Source organism: Mastigoproctus giganteus, chromosome 14, assembly GCF_048544385.1.
Source record: "Mastigoproctus giganteus isolate SK-2022 chromosome 14, ASM4854438v1, whole genome shotgun sequence".
In the NCBI taxonomy this organism is placed as follows: Eukaryota; Metazoa; Arthropoda; class Arachnida; order Uropygi; family Thelyphonidae; genus Mastigoproctus; species Mastigoproctus giganteus.
Genome location: NC_143588.1, coordinates 62,046,812 through 62,066,983, shown reverse-complemented (window position 1 = coordinate 62,066,983; position 20,172 = coordinate 62,046,812). Strand labels below are relative to the sequence as shown.

General features: G+C 36.8%; 1 protein-coding gene across 1 annotated transcript in view; it reads right to left on the bottom strand.

Moving 5' to 3' along the window:
- nsl1 (non-specific lethal 1) overlaps nt 1-20,172 on the bottom strand; it is a 241,584-nt gene that overhangs the window by 115,186 nt on the left and 106,226 nt on the right. The window contains exon 3 of the mRNA XM_090388918.1: nt 19,652-19,739. Coding sequence (XP_090245044.1) covers nt 19,652-19,739 — 88 coding nt within the window. The remainder of the gene's footprint in view (nt 1-19,651; nt 19,740-20,172) is intronic.

Sequence of the window (20,172 nt, the reverse complement as noted above, 5' to 3'; positions counted from 1 at the left end):
AAATGAACAATGAAAAAATTTAACGTGTTTGTATGATGCATATCTTATATTAAATTGACAATAGATTTTTTTCTCCAAAAGAGCACAGTTTCAACAATGTTGAAAGAATGCTGAAGTTTTTTCTAATTACCTAATCATTATAACAATTTTCTTCATTCAGTGTGTGTGTGCGCGCAAACACACAGGCTGGCATTGCACCAGCCTGTCTAACCAACCAATCAATATTTCATTGTTATTTTTAATGAAACTTCATTTTCTTTAACATATGAATAGCTTGAATCTCATTACATTGTAAAATGCATACATTTTACCGATCTTATTACTAGTATCCTTTTTCTTTTTCCCACGCTGTATAGTTTCGGGTAGAGAAGTGTTTTCGTCTTACACTTGTTTTCCACCTTTATGCAAATTGGTCAGTCATCCAGACAGGGATAAGGTGCACTCCATAATCTCTTTTCCACGAAGTAGAAATTCTTAGAAACCGGCAGCCAAAACTTCACACCGTCGTCACGTGATTCTAGGCTTCCGTCACCTACAGTGATATGACCACTGATAACGACCACACACAAAAGGCAGGTCAACAATTCCGACCGGTCACTCTCGTATAGCACTTTCTTCCCCCTTCCTTGGCCCCCTCGATGAGGGCAAAAGGCGAGCTCCCTCGCACAAACGGAGATCAGACAGTCAAAGGGTCAAATGATAAAGGAGGAAATATATACGGGTAGAAGAGAGGTGGTCGGGGAGTCGTGTCGTGATGTGTCTTTGCCTTCCCTAAAGAAGCAAGGAAGCCCGGGGTAAAGAGACTGACAAAAGAAGACATCGGTAAAAGCCAGCGACAGACCAAGACCGAAGAAAATACCTGGTAGTAGCCTGGTTTACGGAGTGCAGATCTTTTTCCCAGATCGGTAAGTCGGAATATCATTAGCCTCTTTAATGTACTAGTATCTCTCCTAACTTAGGCCAAGTATATAATCATAATATTAAGTGCTTATACTGGCAAATAATGATAATTAAAAGAAGGTATCTTTTTACTCATTACCCACCACCTGAGATGGCGTCTCCTTAAGGAAAACATCACACGAAGAACACACTTCCAAATGGCTTATGAAAGCAACTCTTTCTTGTCTTAACATTAACGAACACTCAAGTTGTGAATATATGTACAGATGTTGTATTTATCTTATAGTAAATTAATCACTATTTACATACTCATGGATAATCTGCCAGTTTACTTAAATTTGCATTTAAACATCTGTCAATCTTTGTGTATAACCTTTTCCAAGATGATCTTATCAATAAACTGTTTTGTTTAAGCCTCCTTGCCTCAGACCTGTTCTCTTACTACACGATGCCCAGATTGTAAGTTAGTGGGATCAAAATAAAAGAACTTGTATTGCAGTACTCAAACACTTGACTATAACTGGAAAGGGTTTGTAGTGAAAACACAGCGCTTTTGGTCAAAGCCGCGATTCCTATTCCCTTCCATCGAGTACGATTATTCAGGGCCGAGACCACTGTCCTAATATAAAAATCCACTAGACAATCACATGAGTATACTGGGGTTGCACTCAGGAACAAGTGTCCAAAGAGGAAAAAGCATCCCGCAACACAGACATGTCATCCAGAGAAGCCCGAACGAGAAGAAATAAGTAAACTCCAGTATAACAACATACCAAAAATGACACCATGATTTATAATACCAGCAATATTTTCAACTTCTTATTTCTAGTCTTCATTGTCCTGCAATATGTTTTTCTTTGTTTAGATCTAATTCTTTTTGTACTACATCTTTCTCATTACATTTGTCAAGTACTGGAATGTCAGTGTCAATCAGTTTTCTAGAAGGGATGCTACACAATTGTAAAAATTCTAATAAAGAATATTTAGATATAATAAAACTTCACTAAGAACAAAACCTGCTTCGGTGCACAATTTAATAATTGTTTCTTGGCTAACTGTTCCATGCAACAACAATCCAAAACACAGCATTATCTACATTTATAGTTTATGAAAACTCTGTGGTTATTGTCTAACTTTGTAAAAACCAAAGTTAACGAAAGTCCCTTGTAGAGCATCTTAAAATTCTTTATGATTCCTTGATCAAAAAGAATTTCGAACTACAGCTGCAGTAGCAGAAGATATTTTACTGTCACATTTGACAAGCTACCAATTTTGTGGCTGGCTGGCCTCTGGTTTATTTCTAAGTAGGCAGCCACCCACAGGTCATTAAATATTATTAAAACATGTGAATAAGTGTGGACATTTCATTTTTGTTGCATACTTGAGTAGTATGCATCTTGTGGGAAGAGCTGGACACTTGTTCACAACAATTAATTTATTTTGTTCACAATATTCAATGAGGTTTATAAGTGATAAACCACCATGCCAATACTCTCCAAATCACTGAAAAATTGTTGCCATTTATTTTAAATCACTTTCCAATTACAAATGGTGGGAGCTTCCCACCAGTAGCACTCACAGATTAAGGGGGAAAAAAAATTTCTTTTTTTAAACCCAGTTTGACAACAGCCATCATTAGAAACAGATGTTCATACTCATTCCCATTAAAGATGTCGTTTTCTTGAAAATAAGAAATCGTAAAAAATCATTATTCCTTATAATCTGATTTACTATATGAACTAGTCATGGTCCTCTGTTTAACATGCACAGCCAAAAGTAACACAAAGTGATTGCAGTTTTTGAGCCCATATTGCAACGACAAAATATGCATGGCTCACTATTAATGGCAACAATGAAAATCTTAATGCCCTTAATTCAACACATATATAGTTACATGTAAACTCTTATAACCCCAAGGCATCTTAAGAATAAATAGAAATGTGTGTTTTAGGATATTAAATTTCTCTTCTTAAAACTATCCAATCTTCTAGTTGTTTCTAGAGAATCTTTAACTTAATTCTTTTGCAAACCAGACAGCTGCTTCTTGAATTAAAGGAAATGAAATATAGGTTTGTAATATTCACATTTTGTAAACCTAAGATAGTTACTTTATTAATTTAATTTCAAAATATCATAGTCACCTTTACATATAACTCATTATGCTTGAACTGCTCAACATTAATGTTGAGCAGTTTGCTTTTTTTAATATTTAATTGTGCTAATCTAAACCTCTGGATCAAAATTTTAAAATTATTATATTTTTAGTATTATATCTCCTGAGTGCAATGTCCTGTATTGGAAATACAGAACATTGCTGCAGGAAAAATATATAATACTAAAAATATAATAATTTTTAAATAAACTATATCTGAACAAGGACTAAACTCTATGGGAGGGGAAGAAGTATATATATAATCTTTATTGTATACAAACGTGGTATATACAATAGACCCTTCACAGCAGCAATGCTGTGAAGTAAGCAGAAGTAAGCAATGCAGTAAGCAGAGCACAAGTAGAAAGAAATATGTCCCAAAATGTCCCAATAAGAGAAACTGTTTCAATGAAGAGGTGACTCACTGCACACATCTACAGTTATCAATCTACAAATTGCAAACAAATAAGGAAGCCCACAGACAGAAGAACTGTAAAGTTATTTTATGCTGTAATAAACTCAAACAATAATTTAAGCTGAAAATGCCCCCCCCCCAAATAAAACCCATTAAAGATGGGAGGAATTTTTTCACAATTCTTTCCATCAGGATGGGATTCAAAATAGATTTTTTCTGAGGAATGTGGAAGGGCAGTTATTGTAGCCACTATGCTATCTGCAAGGAAAGAAGGTGTGTAATATCAGCAGTCATGCAATTATATCTGTTTAAGATATGAAAAAAAAAAAAAAAAAAAAACATGGGAAAACATACAGCCACAAGGTCCGGCATACTTATTTTATTTATTTTTTTTTTTTATTTGGGAAAAACAAACACGCACAAAGTGTGGCAATAAATTTCCCAGACTAGTGCTGTTGCAGTCACATTCGATTAATTTGAAAATAAACAAAAGTGGTATGTTGTAGCTCAAATTTCCTCCAACAGATGGTGCTCCAGTAGGCTGACAGGGTGCAAGTAATAACAAGTTTTGTTTGTTAGTGGTGTTAACATTCTGTGTCACGATTCTGCAATGAAGAACATCAATTTTTGCTTTAAAATGAGAAAATCTGTAACAGAAACATAAAATGTTAAAAACTGTTTGTGGTGATGAACTATTAAGTGGGTTTGAATGGTATAAGTGGTTCAAATACGAATGTAAGGATGTTCATGATGACCCAAGGAGCGGGTGTTCAACCTCTCAAAGTGAGGGCAGAGTTGCAAAAGTTCAGGAAATTGTGACAACTGACTGTCATTTAACCATTAGAATGAAGGCTAATGAGTTGGATATGAATAAGGAGACAATTCATCAAATTCTGCATGAAGATTTAGGAAAAAGGATGGTCTGTGCAAAATTTGTGCTGCATAGTCTCATGGATCAGCAGAAGCAATGAAGACATCATGCTTCATCAAAACTTCATCCAGACTTGTCAAGATAATCCTAATTTACTGCGCTTTGTCACTGGCAATGAGTTGGGCATTTCAGTATGACCCAGAGACAAAGCATTAGAGTATGCAGTGGACTTCAAAATCATCACCAAAGCCCAAAAATTTCATATACAGAAGTCCAAGATCAAGATGATGCTGATGTCTTTCGGCAAACAATGTAATTCACAAGGAATTTGTACCCGAAGGGGAGAAAGTCAATACTGCAGTCTACATACAGGTGCTTAAAAGATTATTTAAGCACATTTCCCAGGTGAGGTTGCAATTTTAAGAGAAAGGCAGCTGGTTCTTGTTGCATGACAATGCCCCTGCCCATTCCACACTTGTTGTGAAGACATTTTTGATGAAATATAGCATTACACAGATCAACTATCCACCCTACTCTCCTGACCTAGCACCAACAGACTTCTTCCTCTTTCCTAAGGTGAAAAATGCCCTCAAAGGAAAAAGATTTCAGGATGTTGAGGGAATAAAAGAAAAACAACTATTGAACTGAACATCATCTCTTTGGAAGACTTCACCGACTCTTTTCAGAAATTTCTGGAACAGTGCAATAAATGCATTCACTCAGATGGTAATTATTTTGAATAAAAACAAAACTATTTTCGAGTTCCTTCACTTTGTTGCCACACCTTGTATATATGTTTTACACTATATCAGCCATATCTGAAACTGAAAATCGTGTAACGTGTGCAGAATTACAGGGAGAGAGTACTCATTAGAAAATTTCAATATTGTTACAATTATAACAATGAGGGCTAATTAGTAATTTTAAAAAGTTAATTTTTTTTTTCTACGGCAGGCAAAATTGTTATATTTTTGTATCAGCTTATTTTTGGCAATCAGCTTAGAAAAGGTTCACCATCACTGTTCTAAAGACATGCAGGGTGATAAGGGATTTGTCTTCAAGCACTATAGTGCACTGCACATTCAATATATGCTTCATAGTAAGAGGAGCTTGAGAGGTTCTACGTTAGGGAGGGTTGTTATCCTATTAGGCTCTAGCTAAGATAACTATTTTGCTTTTTTGGATATATACATTTACAAATTCATATCATCATCATCAGCCATTTTCAATGCACTGCAGAATGTAGGCCTCTCCAGCAACTTTCCGGTTCCTTCTGTTTTGAGCACTGGCCATCCATTTACTACTCACAAACTCATGAATTTCATCTATCCATCTGCGCCTTTGTCTTCCAGGTTTTCTTCTAGCTCCTCTTGGGTACCATTCTGTTATTTTCTCAGTCCATCTGTCATCATGTCTTCGAGCTATGTGTCCTGCCCAAGACCATTTTAGTTCTTTAGGTTTTGATAACAATGTCTTTTACTTGAGTTTGCTGCCTAATCCATGTGTTTCTCTTCTTATCTAACAGTCTGATTCCCAATATAATTTGTTCCATTCTTCGCTGTGTAATTCTCAGCTTCTCTTCCATTCTTTTGGTGAGTGCCCAAGTTTCACTTCCATAAGTCATGGTGGGGAGTATACATTGGTTCATTATTTTACGTTTCAGACAAAATTTATTCTTCTCTTGACTTCGAGCCATTTAACATTATTACAGCAAATAACTTGTCCCAGATAAGTATATGACTCAACTTTTTCGATTACTGCTCCTTCAATCATTATTTCCTTTCCTGTGGCATACTTGTTCATCATTACTTTTGTTTTAGCCATATTCATCTTTAGTCCAAAATCTTTACTAACTGTGCATAACCGATTAAGATTTTCCTCTAATTCTTTGGAATCGTGGCTTATGACCACAATGTCATCTGCAAATCGTAAATGGTTTAGGTACTCTCCGTTCACACTGACTCCTTTCTGCAACCAGTCTAATCTTCTGAAAGCTTCCTCAAGGGCACCAGTAAACAGCTTCGGAGATATTGTGTCTCCTTGTCGAATCCTTTCTCGATTTTAAATTTCCTGCTGTCTTTGTCTAGTCTAATAAAGGAGATAGCACTCTCATATATTTTCTTCAAAATCATAATATATGGGGTATCTATGCCTTGTCTTTCCAGTGCCCGAAACATTGCCTTATGCTGTATGGAGTCAAATGCCTTTTCATAATCCACAAATGCCAGGCATAATGGTGTTTTATATTCATTAGCATTAGTAGAGGCATTTGATGCAAGAAAGCAAGCTTATGCAGCATCAGCCAAAAAATAAAAAAATAAATAAAAAATAACCACTTCCACATCACCCCCCTGTTCATTCGAAATACCTGCCCAGCTGAGCCTTAAACTTATATAGACTATCAACTTCTATGACAAGAGATGGAAGTCTGTTCCACCAACCAACCACTCGCTGGCTAAAGGCAAATTTCCTCACGTCTTTCCTACATCTGTCTTTCCTCAATTTGAATTTATGCCCTCTCAGGTGATTATTCTGAGCAAAAGGAAGAATCACATCAGCATTGAACATGCTCAAACCATTCAAGGCATTATACACTATCAGATCACCTCGCTGGTGCCTAGTCTCCAGACACTAATTTCAACACTCAAGCCTTTCTTCGTAAGAGCACCCCTTTGTTCCATTCACCAATCTTGTTGCCCTTCTCTGTACTCGTTCCAGCAGCTCTACATCCTTCTTGAAATGAGGCCTCCAGACCTGTATACAGTACTCTAGGTGTGGCCTGACCATTGCCTTATACAAGGGAATAATCACCTCCTTATCCCTGCTAGAAAAATTCCTATATATCATCGACAATACACCATGAGCCACTCTTGCAGCCCATCTGCACTGCTCAGAAAACTTCATATCTGCCTGCACAACCACCCCCAAGTCCCTTTCATTCTCTACCACTGTCAGTGTAATACCACAGACTTGATACGTTGCTCTGGGGTTGCTGTTTCCCATATGTAGTACTTTACATTTGTCAATGTTAAACTTCATTTGCCACCTCTCAGCCCATCTCCTCAACCTTTCCAGATCCTGTTGCAGTAGCATAGTGTCAGTAGTGTCCTTGACAACCTTGCCAATCTTTGTATCGTCTGCAAACTTGGACATTAAGCTTGATATACCATCATCAATATCATTTATAAATACAGAAAACAATAATGGACCCAATACTGAACCCTGAGGGACTCCATTAATAACATTAGTCCACGATGAGCAGTGTTCATTGATTACCACTCTCTGTCTTCTCCCCCTCAACCACCCCTTTATCCATAGCGGCAATTTGCCTCCAATACCACACTGCTCCAATTTGTGCAGCAGTCTTCCATGTGCAACAGTATCAAAAGCCTTTTCAAGATCCAAGTATATAATATCAAAGTTATTCCCTGCATCCAGTTCTTTTGTGACTGCATCATAGTATCCAATCAAATTGGCCAGGCAAGACTTCCCCTTAACAAAACCATGCTGTGTGTCTGAGCTATAACTGAATTCTTCTAGATGATCCTGCAGTGCTTCTTTAACCAGTGCCTCCATTAATTTTCCAGGACCAGAAGTTAAACTAACAGGTCTATAATTACTTGTGTCGCCCTTTGATCCTCCTTTGTGAATTGGGGTCACAGTTGCACATCTCCAGTCCATGGGTACTTCCCCTGAGTCCAAGGAAGCTCTCATAATTATGGCTAAGGGTTTGCTTACTTCCTTTGCTGCCTCCTTTAATATAACTGGATAGATCCCATCCACCCCAGGTGCCTTTCTTGTATTTATCTTCAACAATTTCTCCTCCACTTTACTCTCAGTTATTACAAGATACTCTAGCTTAGTGCCACAGTTGAATACACCACTGGCATTCCCCTCGCTGAATAACTCCTCATGTGTGAATATCGATGCAAAATATTCATTTAGTTTGTTAGCTACCTGAGCAGGATCATCAACAGTTGACCCATCGATATCAAGTGGACCAATCTGATTCATTCCCTTCCTTCTAGAGTTTACATAAGTAAAGAATTCTTTGCTGTTTTTCTTTGCATCCCTTGCCAAAGATTTCTCGTAATCTGCCTTCGCCTGCCTAACCTCCTTTGTAACTTGGTTACAGATCAACTTGTATCTATCATAGGCTTCTGTGTCCCATGTTAATTTACATGTATCCCATGCATTTTTCTTCTCTGCCATATGTCTCATTAGTTCATCTGACATCCATTTAGGCCTAAACCTTGAACAATATTTCTTAGTTGGTATATAAAGCCTAGTAGCTTCCAAGATAAGTTCTTTGAATGCTTCTCATTTTGAATTTGCTGTTGGTAACATCATCAGTTGGTCCCACTGTATAGAATTTAAATACTGTCTCAGTCCATCGTAGTCGCCTTTACAAAAGCAATAACCTTTCCATTTACCCCTAATGGTAGTTACCTCTTTGAGTAAATCCCACTTCAGCACACTGTGATCACTTCCACCTAGTGGTTCATTTACCTGCAGATTCTTAATGCATGAAGAATCACTACTGATAATCAAATCAAGAGTATTACTCCCTCTAGTTGCCTTCCGAATATGCTGATGTAGAAAACAATCATCCAATAAATCCACAAAAGCCTTGCTAGTGTGTGAGTGACCAGCCCCCAAATTCCAGTCAATATCTGGGAAATTAAAATCCCCCATTATAAGACTCTGATTTACTGGCCCACTCTATTTCCCTGTACAATTTCTTATTATACTCATCAGAGTCATTAGGCCTATACCACACTCCTACTCTCAATTTTGATCTCCCAATGCTTATGTCACACCAAACTGACTCGACACTGCACTGTCCAGCAATGTCGACTGGCTTCACCTCCTTGGATTTTATGTATTTCTTAACTAATAGCATAACCCCTCCTCCCTTCCTATCCTGTCTATCCCTTCTGTAGATATTGTATTCCCTAAATTCCAGTTCTGCATTCCTTATATCTGTGTGACACCACATCTCTGAAATCCCCACAATATTTGCCTTTGATGTTTTCAGAAATTCATCAAATTTATTTACTAAACTCCTAGCATTGGTGTACATGCAAGTATACATGCACCTGTTCTTTTTCTTAGCTACTCTAACACAACCCATGTGTTTACTTGTACCCCAATGATTCCCAGCAGTCTCTGAAATATTCTGCATCTTATTTTCCAGGCTGCGGCTCATTCCAGTAGAAGCAGAATTCATTTGCTTTCTCCATTAGCTGTGATATTACGTGAAGGTGATCGATAGTTGAGAATCCTGTCCTAAAGCCAGTTGCTCTTTCGGTTGATTCTCATCAAGTATTCTTTCTAATCTGTTAGTAATGACCCTTGTGAAAAATTTTTAGATGTGGGATAACAAGCTAATTGGTCTATAATTTCCAATTTCTGATTTATCTTCTTTCTTATGCAGCGAAACTATGATTGCATTATTCCACTGCTTAGGTATCACACATTTTCTAATGCACTTTGTGAAGAACCTTGCCAGTTTATGTGTTATGTCTCTTCCTCCCAATTTTAACAACTCTACAGTAACTTCATCTTCTCCCGGGACTTTCCGATTCTTCAATGCATGTTCTACCTCATTAGGAAGAATATCGGTTATGTCGTATGTGTTGCTACTTTGCAACCCATCTTCCCCACTGCTGGCATCATTCCCTCGCTCCTTGTATAATTCTCTATAGTAGTCTTCTGCTATTTGAATTATGCCTTCTCTGCTGTTTATAAGTACACCATCGCTATTCTTCAGTTTCAGTATCATTTGTCTTTCTGTATTACTGCTCATGGCTGCTGATTTAAATCCTTTGTTTTCCCTTAATGCTTGTTCTACTTTTCTTGTGTTAAATCTTCTTATGTCCTCTCTGAGTCTCTTTCTAATGGCTTTGCATAACTCAGTATACTCAATTATCTCCCTGTCAGTGTTTCTTGACTAATTTTTTCTTCTTTGGATTTCTGTTTCCCTATAGGTTTCTTGGGCTTTATCACTTTCAGAAAGTTGTAATATTCTTCGTCGATATCTTGGTCCTGAGCAGTCTGCAGAAGCTCAAACTTGTTCTTAAGTTCCAGTACATACTGCTTTTTCTCCTCTTCTGTTATCTCAAAGACCTTTGTATTATTTACTTGAGTCAGTTTTTTCCTTTCCTATATCAACTGTACATCTTACCATTCTGTGATCACTTCCAACATTTACCTTATTCAGGACGGTAACATCATTCACAATATATCTTCTGTTAGTGAGGATGAAGTCAATTTCATTAGTTGTTAATCCATTTGGACTCTTCCATGTCCACTTTCTGTTCACCCTTTTCTTGAAAAAAAGTGTTCATTACTGACAGTCCTTGAGATTCTGCAAATTCCACAAGTCTTTCACCTCTTTTATTTCTTTCATCAATTCCAAAATTTCCTCTAGTTCCTCTTTCTGTGCTGTTTTGCCTTTTTCCAACCTTAGCATTGAAGTCCCCCATAATAATAGTGTAGTGGGTTTTCTGCTCATCAAGAAGACTCAATTTCGGTGTACATTTCTTCAACCTCTTCATCATCATGGCTCGATGTTGGTGCATAAATCATTATAATCTTTAGCTTGTACCTCTTAGAAATCTTGAGTATTAGTCTTGACACCCTTAGTGATGTACTTTTGAATTCCAAAATGTTGTTTTTAAAATCTTTATAGACCAGAAACCCAACTCCACCTTCACACTCCTTTCACTGTTTCCATTGGTGTACAGCAGATTTCCACTTGATAAACTTATAAGTGATTCATTTCTTCTTCTTGTTTCAGCCAAACCGATGATATTCCAATTCACATTTTCTAATTCCTTTTCCAGCTCTAATATCCACAAATTCATATAGTGAACCATAATGCTTCAAGCTGAGATCACGTGCATTTTTAAGGGATAGCTGGTGAGTGAGGTTTTGAAAATCTAATAAAGCATTCTGTCAGATGGCATGTTTTTTTTTTTTTTTTTTTTCAAATGGATAGATGGAAAATATTTTCTAGAGCAAGTTGGTTGGTTGGTTGGTTATTTGACAGTTAATGGTGAATTGGTGGCTGAAGCCATTGTGAAAGTATTAGTGGCAGTGGTAGCTTGGGGTATAAGAAAGTGGTGGTTGCAACTTGTCTGAATTTTGATACCTGAAGGTAGCAAAAGCTTTCCCACATTCAGAACTTATGCATGTCAGCAGAGAATCTGTGTGGTGTGAAACAGCTGTATACAAAAGTAAAATGACGTTGGGGATATGTTACAGACCAGAAGACAGAAAAGAGTATGATGAGAGTCTCTCATCTCATGAAAATGAAATGGGTGAGCAATGTGCATGTCATTTTATGGGCAATTTCAATTTACCCTTTATTAAATAGTGGGAGCAAAACACCATGGGTGACAAATTCTTAAAGTAACTAGATGACTATTATAAGTAGCACGTTAGAGAAAACGGTATGAGTCAGGGTATTCTAGACCTGATCATTACCAACAAAACAGGTGACATCATAGGGCTCATAATACAGGAACCATTAGCAGGCAGTATTCACTAAGTTTTTAATTTTAGGAAATAGGACTATGACAGTTTAGAATGATACACAGATGCAATCCTGGGCAGATAACAATGGGAGGGTGAATACATCAGAATTATGGAATATCTTTAAAACAATAGTCACAGAACCCACAAATGAATATAAATCATTAAGAAAATACAGCATGAGAAGGGTGCCATGATGGATGAATACAGAACTGGTCAGGCTAATAGCACAGAAAAAGATGGTGTGGGAAAGTTACAGGGAGATAAAAAAGTACTGAAGCCTATAACATCTACATCAATAGAGTTCAAATGTGGACTATTGCCGGGCCAGTCCAACACTGTAATGTCAGCATTTCTGAGGTATGACTGCACCTTAAGGGGGAAAAAAAAAAAAAAAAAAAAAAAAAAAAAGAGGGAAAACATTGGTGTAAGTATGTTTTAAGCCTTGTGAGACAAGAAGATAAACAGTATAAGAGTTATCAATTTTGCTGTGTGGCAAGGTGCTGAGTCAAAAACAGGCAGTTTTGGATGTCTATGTGGTGATCCTAATAACGGGTTTCGGGCACTCCTCCAAGATAGTGTAAGTTTCTGCATTCACCGTTCCGTTAATAAACTTAATTCGCCCCACCCCTTTGCTTGTTATGCATCCACAGATCACCTGATTGGCGGGGAACTTTACAGCCAGTGTTACGCAGTCAGGATGGTATGGCTCTGATTTTCGTCTTCTAACATATCGCTTCCCATTCGAGCCATACAAGGTTGAATTTCGATTCGGAAGAAAAGATGACAGTCTCCCATTGCTCTTTTGTCCATGAAACATCCGTTTCAGTTCAAGCAAGTCGCTTCTTCCTCATTTGTTGGGTCAACAAAGGCTTCTTCTTGGGCCAATAGGCATGCAGACCACATTCCAAAAACAGTCTTTGGGTAGTTCGTGCACTTGTTTCAACACTAGAGGCCATCTCAAAGTCCAGTTTTAGATTAGGAGCACTAGCATGGCAATTATGAAGGCATAACAATTTCAAATATCGATCTTGGGAAGGCATAGTCACTATCTTACGGCCTGATCCAGGTCTTCTCTTTACATCACCGGTTTCACACTTTAATTTCCACACTCGGGATACTGTTGACTGGCGGCAGCTTATTTTATCAGCGATAGCACACGTAGAAAGCCCTTCCTGGGACAGAGCAACAGCTACACTTTTTTTTCTTGGTATCAACTGAACTTATGAAGCTGTGCTTAGACCTCTGCAAAACAGGATACTAATCAGCGTGTATATTCTTCCAAAGCCGTATTTACAGAAATGGCTCACGCAATCCCTTGCAATTACTGTCTGATGCAATACCTTTGCTTTGAGACAAATAAAATGACTGTAATCGAACTACAAATGTTACTTTTTTTAAGGTGATGCAGTTTTTTTGTCCGCCACTGTATATATTAGATAAAGTTCGGGACAGACAACACCTCTTCCTATGCCTGCACTTTGAATGTCACCCTGTCCTATATGAGAGAGCATAAATTCAAATTGAGAAAGTATGGTCGCAGGCACAGACTGATGCTTACTAATCTGTGGTGCAAGATAGATAGATGTGTGGATAGTTGCTTGTTGGAACAGGCTTCCATCTGGTGTTGTGGAATTGCATAGTCTGAATGAATTCAAGGAATACTATATAGATTACTATTATTACATTTCATTATAAATGTTACTTTTTAAAAAAAAATCATGAAAATGTATTTTGCATCCCATAGGAATAAATGGAAGTATTGTGAAAATATCATAATGTGAACCCAATAACACTTTTTTTTTTTTTTTTTTTTTTTTTGGCAATTTGTTTCAAGACCTTGGAAGTTGAAATTTTTGCTATATAACTAAGCTATTTATCTTTCTAAAAGGTCATGCTTATAATGGAAATTGTACTGCACTTTCATCGTTATCATATTTCCGTTATAAGGATCAATTTTGAATGCCTTTGTGATATTTTTCTAAAACGCATTTCTGGAGGGCACAACCATAAAACAATAAAAATAATTTGCATTTTCCGGTTTATTAGAAAACAGGCCTTTTGCATCAGGTTGCATTATATCATCAAAATGTTTCTTGTGATGACCGACTAACCGGTTAAAATAAATTTATTAAAATAAAAATATAATATATACATAAGATAAAACAGAAATAGAATTAAAGCGTTAAAATATATAGTAGCTTTCAAAGCGAAGTGCCTCTTCATTAGCTAGTCTGTGACTGGTGTACTTCAGCATATATTAATGGTTACAATAGCACACGTCAGCTGGGCATGAGATCATGTATCACGAGTCTGATGCCGGTAAAGCAGTATTACATACACGTGATGATCGGCAGCGCTCATCGCACTGCAATACAGTACATTCTATAATAGGGTGTAAATGTACTCCCCTCGTCCGATCCATAGTACTATTATTGGTGGCTATTTGTAGTGCTTCAACCCATGATTGAAAGATCGGGTTCCTGAACACGAGGTAGCTCTGCGAACCGCTAATTTTGAACGTTCCGCAGTCGCCGAACATTATTGGGTTGAGCAGCACAATCTTGATCCCCAACGGGATATTGAAATCATCACCTATTCACGTGATTACCGCCAGTGCTCATGGCTTGAAGCACTACACATAGCCACAAATAACAGTACTAGGAATCGGGCGAGGGAGTACATTTACACCCTATTATAGAATGTACTATATTGCAGTGCGATGAGCGCTGGCGATCATCACGTGTACGTAATTCTGCTTTACCGACACCAGACTCGTGATACATGATCATGCCAAGCTGACTTGTGCTATTGTAACCATTAATATATCCTGAAGTACACCAGTCACAGACTAGCTGATGAAGAGGCACTTCACTTCGAAAGATACTATATATTTTAACGCTTTTATTTCTGTTTTATCTTATGTATATATTATATTTTTATTTTAATAAATTTATTTTAACCAGTCAGTCGGTCGTCGCAAGAAACTTTGATGATATTTTCCGATTTATCGGGCTTTCCTGTTAGTGCAATCTGTTATAAATGGGCAGTAAACTATCTTATTGCATTTGAGACAATACGGATAACTGGAATTTGGTGGGTTTTATGTACGTTACAGTTTTATGGTGAAATGAGTTCCCCTTCGCTGAAATCTTCAATCATATAAAAAACATAAATTTGTAAAAGAATAAGAGAAGTTTACCTCAATATGATACGTAGAACACTTCCTTATGATACTCTTCAGAAATTAAAATTAAAACAATTAAAAAATCGAAAAACTTACACTACAGTAATAAATAATTAACAATAATTAAAAATCAAATGAACACAATTAAAAATTAGGTAAAAAATTATTTTAATGAAAAAAAATTGTTTGCAATTTTTTTGTTAAATTAATTTTTTACCTAATTATTTCTTACTGTAATGTAAGATTTGATTTTTTAATTGTTTTGGTTTTAATTTCTGGAGAGTATCATACAGAAGTGTTCTACGTATCATTGAGGTAAACTTCTCTTTTACAAATATTGATATCAACGTAGAACGTATTGAGCATTATAGCTCTGGTTCATACTATAAAAAACAAATACATTTTTAGAATCTTCTCTTCATTCCTATTTACTTATTACAATGGTGAAGGGAAAGTGTAAGTGGTGGCAGGGCTAGGAAAAGAAACAAAATCGATTTAGAAATGAGGTTGATTAACAAGTACAAAGCAGGGCAAAGTTTATCATCTATTCCATGGGAATTAGGTCTAAAACAGCTTTCACGTGCTATATCAAAGATGGAAAAGCTATTAATAATAGGGATGGAAAATCAGATTCAGAAGCAAGTGCTCCTCAGTCTAATGGCCATTCAAGCAAAAGCAACAAGTATTTATGAATATATTAAGGATAAGTATGGCAAACCCAAATCCAAGTTTGTGGCAAGCAACGGGTAGTTTAATAGGTTCAAGCATCGTGCTGGTTTCCAAAACATTAAAATATGCAGTGAAGTCGCTAGTGACAATTCTGCACAGAAATTTTGCAATGTGTTGGGAAAAACCTCTTCTAAATCTCCAGAGCCCTCAAGTTCTGCAGTGATGTACTATCAGCTGGAGAATTAACTCTGGCAACAATGCTCGAAATGTAAAACTTACTTGACATTATGCCTGTCTCCTTTCTGTAATTTTATATTTTTGAAATGTTTGTACTTTTGTACACTTTCGTAATTTTTCCCATGCATGAGATAAAACTGAATAAATAATTTTATTTACATGTTCGTCAAACACTTCTTTTTTACTTCAATCAAATAAACCATCCATAGTTGTGAGTGCTGCATAAGCACTTAGGGAAATTCCGACTTATGTAGAGTTCTGCAGAATGCAACCCTTACATAAGTCTGGGAGTGGATGTATACTGAAATTGCACAGAGATGTTTATTAGAAAAACGTTTATGCCTAAAGGCAAGAGTTCCCAGAGCCAAATTATGAGAACATCATGGACTTGAGAAATTCCTCTAGAATGGAGTAGGGTTAATTTATTGCTAAATCATAAAGAAAACTCTTAAGAGTAACGATGATAACAGACCAATAACTTTAGAGGAAATGGATGAAAAGTGCAATGTAGGGACATTTAGAAAGAAATGGAATTCTGAAGGATACATAACAGTTCTGTTAAGGGTAAAATCATGTTTAACTAACCTGGTTAGCTATTTTTACACAGCTACTCACGAGCTGGATGTGGGAAATAATTTCTACATTATTTGGATTTTAGCAAAGAAACCGACTTGGTTCCTCATGAAGGGTTACTATATAAACTTAATGTGTTAGGATCACAGGTAAGATTCTGAGACTGATCATAGGGTGGCTATGGGGCAGCAGGCAGAGCAGAAAGCTCTTCACAATTAGGTTAACATTAGAAGTGGGTTCTCCAAGCAATGGTACTGAGACCATTGTTGTTTCCAATTTTCATAATACATGAAATCAATGAAGGAATAAAATTTATTGATGTGAAGAATGGGAGAATATTTAATGATCAGCACCCCAATAGAATCACCTGGATAGGCTTTAAGGATGGGCAGAAAATAGGAGATATGCTTTAATGCAACAAAAGGCAAAGTGTACTTGGGAATAGCAACCTCAAAATAACTTATACACTTGGAGTTGAATTAAAAAGTAGAGTTAGAAAGGGGATTTGAAAGTTACAATCCAGGCAGACTGAAGCTCTTCAAGCAGTGCAAGTAAGGCCCACGATGTACCTAAAAATGATTTATCAGACATTTACTTGAAAAAAGTAGTCTTTTTTTTTTTTTCTTTTTCTTTTTTTTTGTTTTGGTTAGTTGTTGGCGCATCAGCTTCTGTGGCCATAATGCACCTCCCAAGGTTTTTGCATTTTACTCTGATCCAAGCCCGAAGCGGGATTTGAACCCGCAACCTTTGGGTTGCCAGGCAGGCACTTTATCCACCTGGCTAGCCTGGTCGGCTGGAGAAGTCATAACCCCACTGTATAAGGCAATTGTAAGACTGCACTAAGAATACGGTCTAAAAAAAAAAAAAAAAAAACACACACACACACACACAGCTTCTTTAAAGGGTCCAGAGATGGGCAACCTACTTGGGATATGAGAAAGATTTCAAATATATGGGCACCAGAGCTTGGCAAAAAAGCACCTTAGAGAGGACATGATCTATAAGGCTCTGAGAGGGAACAGTAAAGGTAAAATTATCACCATTATAAATAAGTCCATAACTAGGAACAATAAATTCAAATTATGAAGAAAGAGATTTAGAATGGGCTGTAGAAAGTTTTCATTTAGTCAGAAACTGTTAATTACTGGACCAGTTACTTCTTTGGGCAATTAACACTGACAGCTTGGGGAAATTCAAAGGTCAGCTGGAAAGTTACCTTTTTAAGGAGAGAAACACATGGGTAGTAATATTTTTTGTTTATTTATTATTATTATTTTTTATTAAAGGATTTTATTTATTTTATTTTTTTTGTTGCCACAGCAAAATCCGTTGCCTTTTGCACCATATAGTAACACTAATATGGATTGAAAATTGTCATCTTAAAATTCAAAGGAAGCTAGAAGAGAAAGTGCAGCACTAAACATGAACATCTCAGGCAAAAACCTCAAGCTATGAAAGCTACATGAGTTGTACGTGTCGGGCATAGTCCCTTTCCGTACAACTATTAGCAAACTCAGTTTGCTACTAGTACTAGAGTAGCAAACCTAGTTTGCTCACAGCTATGTACAGAAAGAGGCTATGCCCAACATGTACAAGTAACTACTGCTGCTATGAACACAATACAGTAATACCCCGAAGTTACGCGATAGGTGGGTCCGACGAAAATCGCGTAAGTCGAATTCGCGTAAGTCGGGGTACAACTTTGCATATAAATACATATAAATGTTGCTTAATTGGGACCAAGGACTAACAAAAACACTAGTTTAGAAGAAAAATATTAATAAAATTGCAGTTCTTTATACATATTAATACAAAATATGTATTAAAAAAAACAAATGACTTACGTAAAAAAGTTATTTCGATGTCGATGGCTTCATAAAATCTCACAAATTCGTCTGACGACACAGCGCGTTCTTTTTTTCACGCAGAATTTCTTCGTAGCAAGCTAATAATTTTTTTATTCCTTGCTTTGTAGCTATAACGCGTTCTTCGTTGGAGTCTATGTTTTCTAAAATTTTTAAGCCCTTTACAATTGAGCCCTTTTCAATTTTCAACCTCTCAAGTTTGCAATTGTCATGTGCTTTTCGCCGTTGCTTCATTTAGGTCTGTAGCACGTGCAATATCACATGGTCTTTCATTTCGCTCAAAGCGTTTCACAATTTCATATTTTTTCTCTATCGACAGAGGCGGACTGGCCATAAGCCTTACCGGGGAAACCTCGGTGGGCCAGTGTGATTTTGGCCATAAACCATAGTATGAGGCCACTATAAATTTTCCCGGGTAAGAATTTTTGATCCAGTCCGCCTCTGTTTATCGATATTGCTTTTTTTTTTCTCTCTGAATCTGCAGTGTCTTCACCAGGACGCTTCCTTTTCACACCTTTTAATTAAGTATTTTACTCATTTTTAGGGAATAAAGCACAATTACAAAACGAGGAGGCACGCTTGATACACATAAACAAAGCTGCGCGCACGTAGCAACTGAATAAACAACACCATAAAGGCAGAGATACACTATTAACACCTCACATTTCTAGGGGTTACTACCATAAAACAATAAAAATCCAGTTGCGTTTCTGCTAGTGAAATCTGTTATAAACTGGTAGTAAACTCGATCTAATTGCATTTGCAATTATACCGATAGCTGGAATTGTGTTGGTTTTTACGTTATTATGGTGAAATGTGTTTCCCCTTCACTGATATAAAAAACATAAAAGCAGCAAAGTTGAATTTTGTTCATCTTTCGCTCTCATTCTCCGCCGTCGCACCGTATATCGATAACATATGAAAAACGACCTTGAAGATAGTGGGCGGCAGCGTTGCCAAACGAAAAAATCAAGAACCGCGTAACTCCGAGTTCGCGTAAGTCGGGGTAGCGTAAGTCGGGGTATTACTGTATTATATTCCAAGGACAGGGGAAAAAAAAAAAAAAAAAAACAGCAGGAAATTTATAAACAGCTGCATGGTAAGTGTTTAAATTTGGGAATAGCCAGCATATGCCCACGCACCTACTTGTGTTAATATCTCACTGGGTTAAATCAATACTTCCATACTCTTTCAGCATTCATTATATAAATGGCTAAGAATGGAAAATGAATCAGGATCTTACTTTCTTACAGAGGCTCCAAGTTTAGTTGTAGAATGATGAGGATCACTAGCCTTTAATAACGACTCAAAATGAAGAGCCAAAGGTATATCTAAAAAATATAATAGACAATAATAAATTAGTAAAGGAGAAATATGGACAGGAATTAGATTACTCGTGCAATAATTTTACATCCCAATTATCAATTTTATAATTATTTACAAGTTATATCAATGTGATAGACCAATTAATGTTACTATAAATATCTCTTGGGCAAGTTCAGATAAAGCTACCCCATGAATTTTATAAAATTCACTAAGTAAATAATTTGGCTTTTTGAAACAAAACAACAGAACTTTCATCTTTGTAACCTGATAAGTGAAATTCCAAGAAAGAGCTGGACTGAGAATATCCCCCCCCCCCCACCAGAGAGGTCTGGTTGCCACACAGCCATTCAATATGTTTACTTAATTCTGAATGTAATATAAGCCTTCGACTAGCTGAATAGTCAATGTTGCAACTTCCATACAAGTTGCTTGAGTGTC